This window comes from Engraulis encrasicolus, chromosome 18 (genome assembly GCF_034702125.1).
Source record: "Engraulis encrasicolus isolate BLACKSEA-1 chromosome 18, IST_EnEncr_1.0, whole genome shotgun sequence".
In the NCBI taxonomy this organism is placed as follows: domain Eukaryota; kingdom Metazoa; phylum Chordata; class Actinopteri; order Clupeiformes; family Engraulidae; genus Engraulis; species Engraulis encrasicolus.
Window position 1 is genome coordinate 40,708,546 of NC_085874.1, and position 10,380 is coordinate 40,718,925.

Consider the following 10,380-nt stretch of genomic DNA (forward strand, 5'->3'; position numbering starts at 1 on the left):
CTATAACACAGTACAGGTCTCCACACCTCAACACACTCTCTGCAATCACTCACTGGCTAGATCAGTGTTTCTCAACCTTTTTTTAGGCGAGGCACACTTTCAATTGATGGAAAAGCTCAAGGCACCCCAAAACAACAAGCCGTAACATGGCATCGCATGCGATACCACACAGGTTTAGAAAAGTAACACATTTAGAGATGTTCGAAGCTGCTGCTTTATTTCAGACAGGCTATGTGTAGGCCATAGAAGATGGCCAGGCCATGGTAGACGAAAGATTAATTTAGACAAATATGTATTATATTACATCATTTATTTATTTATTTAGGTAAATTTCACATACCATCAGCCACGTTTCCGCGGCACCCCTGAGGGGGGCGTGCGGCACCCCAGGGTGCCCCGTCACCCCAGTTGAGAAACACTGGTCTAGATCGCTTTGGTCACTCAGAATGTCCCATAAGGTTCAACACCAGGGACACCCACACAATATATTATGGTAATCGAAAGACGTTTATTTTTGGAGCAGGAAGCCAACGCACACCAGAGATTTCGTGGTGCAGGTAGCTGGTTCGCTTGTTCTCTTCAGACGTTGTGCTGTTTAATTAAATTCAGCATTGGACAAGGGTGTGTACACAGTATATTCCCTCTGAATGGGAAGACATTTACAACATATTCGTCGACACCAGGCATTCTGTGCACAAGGCAAGGCAAGTTTATTTGTGTAACTCAGTGTGCTTCACAAAAAAATAAAAAAAATAAAATGCAAAAAAGAAGGTCAAAGAAAATTTAAATATTAAGATAAAACATATGGTAAAATAGAAATAACTAAAAAGTGCTGAAGGCGAAAATCCACCTGATAAAGTGTGTAGAGCGTAGCCTTGCGAGCCATCCTACGTACTTCTGCCAAAGGATTGGCCCCCCTACTAGTCTGGCTCTTGTTTTCTGTGGAGCGATTGCAGCGGTAGAATCTTGATGCCCAACGTTCCACAGAAAACGAAAAGCGAATAAGCGCCCCATGTGGGGGAGGTCGCTCTTGGCGATGACGCAAACGTCTGCGCCAATGGCTCTGGTCTGCACTATGTTGTTGTTGAGTAACTGTCGGCGATTGGGTGAGAGCTGTCCAATCATTTCAAACCATAACTGAGTGTAAACTTCCCGCTTCCTGCAATCGCGTCAGTTCACGCAAGGTCCAGACCATGAATACGAAATGAAATGGTAGTATTATGGGATGGTCAGGAACAGGCTATGTAGAATGTGGATGTGGACTCATTTGACCTCCGCCCTGCACCTGAAGTCTGGTCTGGTCTGGTGTGGTGTGTGCCCAGAGATAAGGAGGACTATAAAGATCACTCCCAATAGCAACAAGGGACATGCTTCCTTATTGTGCTTGCTTTGTGTGTGTGTGTGTGTGTGTGTGTGTGTGTGTGTGTGTGTGTGTGTGCCTGTGTGTGTGTGTGTGTGCCTGTGTGTGTGTTTGTGTGTGCGTGTGTATGTGTGCGCATGTGTTGAGAGAGAGCGAGAAGGAAGTAGATATCTATCTAGTCCAGAGGTGGGCAAACTCAGGCCCGGGGGCCACATGCGGCCCGCTGAAGTCTAAAGGAGGACCTCTGGAATCAGTGTGAGTGTGAGTGAGCGAGTGAGTGAGTGAGTGAGAGTAAGCGGGAGACTGCATGTGTGTGTGTGTGTGAGGGAGAGAGAGATGTGTATGTGTGCGTATGCATATGTGTGTGTATGTGTGTTTATGCTCCTGTGTGTGTGTATCGACTCGTGGTGTGTTAACGCTGACGGCGTCTCCCTCCTCCAGACGACGGTGCGGTGTGCCAAGACGGGAGTGAAGCACCTCCATCACGAGGCCCTGCAGTTCGACGTGGGCGTGTACTTCGAGGCCAACGGACACGGAACGGTAAGGAGTCACAATAACCACAGAAAATCATGACTACCTAGATCAGTGATTCCCAACCTTTTTGGGCAAGTGACCCCATTTTGACATCCCAAATTTCTCGGGGGACCCCATACATATTTTTTTTCACGACAAAATTAAAACATGACTGAGCTAGAAAAGTTGTAGGGTATTAAACCTATAGATTTTTATGACCGTTTAAGATTGTAAATTATGTTTCCAAGAGAATATCGAATAGTTATGTTATATGAATTAGTAATATTTATCAGTATTCTTTTTTCGCACACTTTCAGAAATTTCAGGTGACCCCATTTGAATTTCAGGCGACCCCAAATGGGCTCCCTCCCGACCTCAGTGTTGAAAAACACTGACATAGATAAAATGTAAGATTTTCAGGCGCCTTCCTTTTGAAGGGAATAGGATCATTTTCAGTTGATTCTAAATGTTTGAATCTATTCAGCTGACTTACTATCTTAGCATACTACCTAGCATACTATTTCTGTGGAGTGTGAGGGTGCTCTCATACAACAGCACCAAGGAATGCTCATTTATTCTCAGCCTAAAGGTCTCCTAACCTAAGGTTTCCTAAAGGGGCGTTCACCCTAAATCCTGATCCTGTTTTGCATGCGCTCTGGATTTCACATACGATAGCTGTGAATTTTAAAGGTTTGGATTGGTGTCGCGAGACCACTCATTTTCGACAGGCAAGACAGGTTTTTTTTAGTTATGTGCGAAACTGATAGAGACTACAACATGCGCCTCACGTATTTCACGTGAACCGAAGCTGAAGGTGCACAGCCAGCCCTGCTGCTGCACAGTGGCTGAAGTGGCTGCACGTCAGACATGCGACTTCTGTTTTGTGATAATTACATATTTTTGCACACACACAACTGACAATCTCACCATTGCTTATCATGAATCTGATCTGAAATATATTTTTCCATGGGACAGACCGTTTATTGCTGTGACAATCAGGTAAAACCGGTAAAACCCTAAGCACACCACACCTCATCATTCAGGACTACATTATGTTGCATCCTGTTCACTTGCGTAGGTCGCCACTCCCTCATAACCCCGACCGCTTTGATTCAAAACACATCTCTGCGTTGTGATTGGTTTGCAAGATTCAGGGCATTTTGGCAGTTCACGGCTAGACCAGTCGCTGGTCAAAAATGTTGACCGCCAGCGGGTGGCGCTAGTTTATTTACTATGCTAATAATACAGTACAATCTCGCTCCTCCAGCAGTTCTTAGTCTGCTGGTAGACATTTAGCGTTTAGGTTAGGGGGTGCTCTGTGGTAGTTTTCAGGCAGTTCTGCCATATGTATTATTATACATACTGTATTTATTGCGTATAAACTTTTATTCTGTTCTATTCTATTCTATTCTGTTATGTTATGTTATGTTATGTTATGTTATGTTATGTTATGTTATGTTATGTTATGTTATGTTCTTTTCTATTCTATTCTATTCTATTCTATTCTATTCTGTTGTTTGTGTTGTGTTGTGTAGGTTCTGTTCAGCAAGGAGGCTGAGGAAATGATCAACCAGTTGGCTAAAGACCCCAGTGCTCCAGAGGGCAGGCGGAGCGCAGCCATACAACTGCACAACACCATCGACCTCATCAACCAGGTACACACACACGGGCGCGCGCGCACACACACGCACACGCGCACACACACACACACACACACACACACACACACACACACACACACACACACACACACACACACGTCACAGCCATACACCTACACGTCACAGCCATACACCTACACAACACCATTGACCTCATCAACCAGGTACACACACACGGGCGCGTGTGCACGCACACACACACACACACACACACACACACACACACTCGCAGCCATACAACTGCACAACACCATCGACCTCATCAACCAGGTACACACACACACACACACACACACACACACACACACAGCCATACACACACACACACACAGCCATACACCTACACAACACCATCAACCTCATCACCATGTGCACACGCGCGCGCACACACACACACACACACACACACACAAACCCACAGCTGTGACATTTACAAAATGTGTGAAGTCAAGAGCTGTGTTGCACAAAGTGCATCCATTTGACGTCCCCAGCAGTGAATTACATTTGCTACTGCCAGGGACGCCTTTATTTCTAGCTGAATGGAGGACCATGATCAAGGCTAGAATGGATGACTGTCCTTACCCTCACTAACAGTGTATGTTTACCATGTGTGTGTGTGTGCGTGTGCGTGTGTGTGGTGTGTGTGTGCGTGTGCGTGTGTGTGCGTGTCTGTCTGTCTGTAGACCGTGGGAGATGCCATCTCGGACATGCTGTTGATCGAGGCTGTGCTGGCAGTGAAAGGGTTAACCATCCAACAGTGGGATACCATCTACACCGACCTCCCCAACAGACAACTCAAAGTCAAGGTCTGTGTGCTTACATGTGTGTGTGCGTGTGTGTGTGTGTGTGTGTGTGTGTGCGCGTGTGTGTGTGCGCGTGTGTGCGTGTGTGCGTGCGCGTGTGTGTGTGTGTGTGTGTGTGTGTGTGTGTGTGTGTGTGTGTGTGTGTGTGTGTTTGTGTTTGTGTGCATGTGCGAGTGAGCCAGGAGTCCAGGCTCTTCTATTAGATGATTTACCTCTTAATTTAGCCTGGTTCACTCCTGGGGTGCATTTCTGGAAAGTGTAGTTGCTAACTTTTTTAGGTACTTTGTTGGTTGCAATGCAGTTTCCCACTGGCAACTACCAAAGTTGCTAACTGCTAACAACTACGCTTTCCAGAAATGCATCCTGAACTGAAAATGAGGAGTCCAGGCTCTTCTATTAGATGATTTACCTCTTAATTTAGCCTGGTTCACTCCTGAACCAGCTTCTTAGCATACCCCTCTGGTGTGTTTGTGTGTGCGTGGTGTGTCATACATGTGTATGAGCCACTGTATGTGTGATATCAGGTGTGTTTTTGTGTGTGCAGTTTGTGTGTGTTCCTTTTTTTGTGCCAAACATACCTTTTGGTTTCATCAGACCATAACACATATTCCCACATGCAAAATTTACTCCACCAAGGTTGAACTTTTTGGACATAATTCCAAAGGGTATGTTTGGCGTAAAACACCACCGAAATAACACCATGCCTACAGTTAAGTATGGTGGTGGCAGCATCATGCTTTGTTTGTTTGTGGTATACTCCTTAACCAGCTTCTTATTGTACACCACCTCTGGTGTGTTTGTGTGTGCGTGGTCCCATGCATGTGTGTGAGCCCCTGTATATGTGATCAGATGTGTTTGTGTGTGTGTGTGTGTGTGTGCGCGTGATGTCAAATGCGTGTGTGACTATGAGCCAGTGTATATGTGATCAGATGTGTGTGTGTGGTGTCCCATACGAACCACTGTGTATGTGTGATCAGGTGTGTTTGTGCGTAGTATGGCATGCGAGCCACTGTATACCTGGGTGGGAGACGTGACGCCTTGTTTTTTCGTAACATTGTTTAAAAACCTACAAAACTGTTATTTTTCCTTTAAAAAACAAATGTCAATGAAAGAAGATGTGGTACATTATGTTTCATATTAGTCTTAGATGAGAAGAAACATTTTTGTTAAGATTTATGTAAGGTTTTATATGTCAAATATTCTGCGGTGTGACTGTAACATTAATGTTACATTACATTACATTACATTACATTACATTACATTACATTGCATTTGGCAGACGCTTTATAACCAAAGCGACTTTCAAAAGAGGACATAATCAAGCCAACATCACAAGCAAATACAAAGTGCACAGGAGATATACAGAACAACAAGTGCAGTTGCAAAGAGGGGTTAGTGTTTTGTTTTTTTGTTTTTTAATGAAACCTGGAATATAATATATATATAAATTAACCAACAACATTTTGAATAATGTATGAAGCATTTGGCATGATTGCATAAATATTAACTTTACATTAAGATATGTGAATGTGAAAAAAAAACTCAATACAGTAATATTAAATACAAGTTCAATTTCGTAACACAAATTGCGTCCTGTGGGGTGACATGTATGTCAATGTTTGTGAATGGGCAGCTGCAAGGCCAACTACAAGGATCTTAAAGACTGGCTCCTAACCAGTCAGTGCCTCAGTTATTGGAGAGTGCTGTGCAACTTTAAGGTGACTCTTAACCTCTTAATATGTCTTCATATTGCAATCTTTCTATCATGAAATGCATAGGTTCATTTTATGGTGTCCTGTGGTGTGACTGCTCTTATAGGAGGAAAAAAAGTTTTTTCATGAATGAAAACACATATTAAGATTAAACACAATATCATTATCAATTTAGCATGAGCTCAGATTTCAGTCATGTATTACATTAAAATGGCCATAATGCAGTGAATTCCCTGTGGTGTGACTCCATTTTCCTGCGGTGTGACATGCCTATGCAATGTGTTGATGCAGGACACATTTTCCCAAAAATGGCAAAAATGATATTCCACAAACCACTAAGTGCTTTATTTTTTTCAATTTTTTTCAAATTTTTTCCATAATTTTTTTCAGGAATTGGAAAAACTTTTTTTTGCGTTACTCCCTTAAACGTCAACCACCCATATGTGTGATCAGGTGTGTTTGTGTGTGTGTGTGGTGTCCCATGCGTGTGTGACTATGAGCCACTATATATATGATCAGGTGTGTGTGTGTGTGCCTGGTGTGGCGTACAAGCCACTGTATATATGATCAGGTGTGTTTGTGTGTGCGTGGTGTCCCATGCATGTGTGTGAGCCACTGTGTATGTGTGATCAAGTGTGTTTGTGTGTGCGTGGTGTCCCATGCGTGTGTGACTATGAGCCACTATATATATGATCAGGTGTGTTTGTGTGTCCCATGCGTCCCATGCAGGTGGCTGACAGGCGGGTGATTGACACGACGGACGCGGAGAGGCGGGCCACGAGCCCGGCTGGGCTGCAGGAAGCCATCGACGCCCTGGTCAGGAAGTACCGCCTCGCACGCTCCTTCGTACGCCCCTCCGGCACCGAGGACGTCGTGCGCGTCTACGCAGAGGCCGACACACGGGTTGGTGAAATGTAGTATAGTCATATTGCATCATATTGGCATAACAAAATACAGTACATATTAGGCATGGTACGGTTTGCGTCGCAAACTGAAACCGTACGGTTTGCATGTCACGGAACGGGGTAATGCGCAACCGCACGGTGCCCACGGTTTCAAAAAAAAAAGAGTGAACACCTGCGGACGACGCAATTAAAATCCTACTACTTTTACAAGCATAAAACACAAAGACTACATAGGATATCGAGAGTGGAAAGACTGCTTTCTATCAGCCAACTGAAAGGCATAAATGTAACAGCATGCACCAGCTGACTAGGCTACAGTAGCCTAACCTACAAGCAAGTGCAGGTCAGTCAGCAGCGCCTCCCTCTCCCCCCACGTTAGCGCAAGTGATTGCCCCCAGCCTTTATTCTGACCACTTTAAATTAAATGAACATGAATTTACAAATAATGGCAGATTAGCAGAACAAAGTAGACTATGACTTACGTTACAGTAGCCTACTGTAGGCTATATCCACGTGGCATTGATTGGGGATTCCGGACGGCAAAATGCGAGATATGAACATATCCATCAGATTCACTGCGCTCTCCTTAACTGCAATCAACTGTAGGCCTAATTATATGTAGCCAGTTAAACTCTGATGGAATGAAGGAGACTTTGTGCTGTTGCCTAAAACTATAGCCTAACCAAAATAAAGTTTGACTGTTTTAACATGCTCAGCTTCACAGGAGTTTTGTGAAACATTCTTGTGCATACACTTCTAAAAAAACGATCTTTTTAAATTATTTGTTACATTAACTTTCACTTTTTAACATAACTTAACCCTATCACTTGTTCACTTAAAATTGAATTTGACTTCTGATTTTACTTCCATGCTTCTCACGGCCGGCAGTTTCTGATAGGAAGCAACTGATTCATACTAAGCGCAAAACTCGCAGAAAGCGGTATCAAAATAAAAGTCCAATTCGATCTCAGTCATTAACCAAAATAGTCATAGTGCACTGACCTAATAGTCCCATTGCCTACAGGAGTGTAGCTGTTTTATTTTGACACGTCAAATGTGTTATAGTATGTAATATTTGAATATTTGTCAACTTAAAAGTTAGGACTTAATTCTCCCTTTTTGTCAAATAAATGGAAGCATGTTAAAATCATTGATATCTTTCCTCTTTCAGTAACTTCACCTTGTTAGGTTGAATGAAGTCAAATTCAACATACCCATGATTAGCTTACATTTTCATTCTAATTTTTATATTTTACATTTCCAGTGCATAATACATTATATTTATATAAAAAAAAAAAAAACAACCGTACAAAACCGAAAACCGTGACCTTGAAACCGTGATATGGACAGAATCGTGACTTTTGTGAACCGTACCACCCCTAGTACATATACAAAACTATGTAAAACGTATGCAGAACAATATAACCCATGGCCTAGCCCTTAGGGCAGTCATGGGTGAGCGGTTAGGGCGTCAGACTTGCATCCCAGAGGTTGCCGGTTCGACTCCCGACCCGCCAGGTTGGTGGGGGGAGTAATCAGCCAGTGCTCTCCCCCATCCTCCTCCATGACTGAGGTACCCTGAGCATGGTACCGTCCCACCGCACTGCTCCCCATGGGGCGCCACTGAGGGCTGCCCCCTTGCACGGGTGAGGCATAAAATGCAATTTCGTTGTGTGCAGTGTGCAGTGTTCACTTGTGTGCTGTGGAGTGCTGTGTCACAATGACAATGGGAGTTGGAGTTTCCCAATGGGCTTTATTTATTTATCTTTATTTATTTTAAAGAGGTATGCAACTATTTTGGGGCTTAATACAGTTAAAATCGGTGGCCAGGGTTTATAAAGGTGGTAAAGTGTCTTATTTTTCATGTAAGCCGTTGCCTTGCTTTAAGACAAGTTAAAAGAGGGAGCATGTCGCTAAGCTAGTGAAAGTCAAAGGATCCGTATAGCATGCTACATGCTACAGTGATGCATTGACTATCATATCATCATGTCATAAAAGACCAAAAAAAAGTACTAGTTATTGGGTGATTTTTACTTTAAAAATCTTACTTCAAACTAAATTAAGATTGACTAGATTTTTTTTACTTGAAACTAGAAAAATAAGCTTGTCAAGATATTTATTTTGCAGTGTAGATATCCTGGCTTGGCTGAACCTGTGATAAATGTCATGTGCTCTACTGTGTATGAATCAGCCTTCATCAAAGCTACTCACACATCATTTTTTTTAAAAGAACAGACAAAAATGATGATGATTTTTGTGTGCATGCTAACTTTGTGCATGCTAACTGTGTGTGTGTGTGTGTGTGTGTCTGCGCGTGTGCGTGTGTATCTGTGTGTGTGTGTGTGTGTGTGTGTGTGTGTGCGTGTGCATGTGTGTCTTCCAGGAGAGTGCTGATGCTCTGGCCCATGAGGTCAGCCTCGCAGTGTTTCGTCTGGCCGGAGGAGTCGGGGAGGAGCCCAAACCATTACACTAAACACACACACACACACACACACACACACACACACACACACACACACACACACACACACACACACACACACACACACCCCATTACACTAAACACACACACACACCATTACACTAAACACACACACACACACACACACACCCCATTACACTAAACACACACACACACACACACACACACACACACACACACACACACACACACACACACACACACACACACCCCATTACACTAAACACACACACACACCATTACACTAAACACACACACACACACACACACACACACACACACACACACACACACACACACACACACCCCATTACACTAAACACACACACACACCATTACACTAAACACACACACACATAACGCCTCTCTCATCACATACATATGAACATCTCCACACCCACACCTAATCATCTCTATACTACTATACTATACAAAGTGATTGTTTTATTTGCCGTCAGTTTGTGTTGTGGACATGAACATGTATGCCCGCCAGACCCCAGTCTTCCAACTACACTACTGGGTGAGTCCTATGGATGGGAAATAGGATTTATTTTTTGAAGGAGGAAACCAACGCACACCAGAGGTTTCGAGGTGCAGGTAGCGGGTGCAAGATCAATTTAGTAGAAGAAGATACCGCACACTCTTGTCCATCGTGCTGCAACTTATTAACAAAACAACGTTTCGGCCCGTATGGCCTTTCTCAAGTTTCTCTCAAGGTTTAAAAAATAGGATTTATTGGCATTCATTGGTGCCAAATACTGAGAGCTGTACTGAACACTACCATAGGAATGAATGGAATAGATACATACTATACAGCAGGGGTTCCCAACCTTTTTCAACTTGGGGCCCACTCGAAATTGTCAAAAATGTTCGGGGCCCACCTCTGACCCAATTAAGAATAAAACTCAAATAAATCAACAACAACAACACACACCAAAATATGA

The 10,380-nt window shown here is 43.4% G+C and overlaps 1 protein-coding gene across 2 annotated transcripts in view; it reads left to right on the top strand.

The window, feature by feature from the left end:
* Window positions 1–9,443, top strand: part of pgm3 (phosphoglucomutase 3) — a 22,046-nt gene extending 12,603 nt beyond the window's left edge. For both annotated transcript variants that reach the window (XM_063222514.1, XM_063222515.1), the window contains 5 exons: window positions 1,802–1,900; window positions 3,409–3,528; window positions 4,218–4,340; window positions 6,779–6,952; window positions 9,338–9,443. In XM_063222514.1, the coding sequence (XP_063078584.1) occupies window positions 1,802–1,900; window positions 3,409–3,528; window positions 4,218–4,340; window positions 6,779–6,952; window positions 9,338–9,427 (606 nt within the window). In that variant the 3' untranslated portion in view covers window positions 9,428–9,443. The remainder of the gene's footprint in view (window positions 1–1,801; window positions 1,901–3,408; window positions 3,529–4,217; window positions 4,341–6,778; window positions 6,953–9,337) is intronic.
* Window positions 9,444–10,380: the final 937 nt, after the last annotated feature.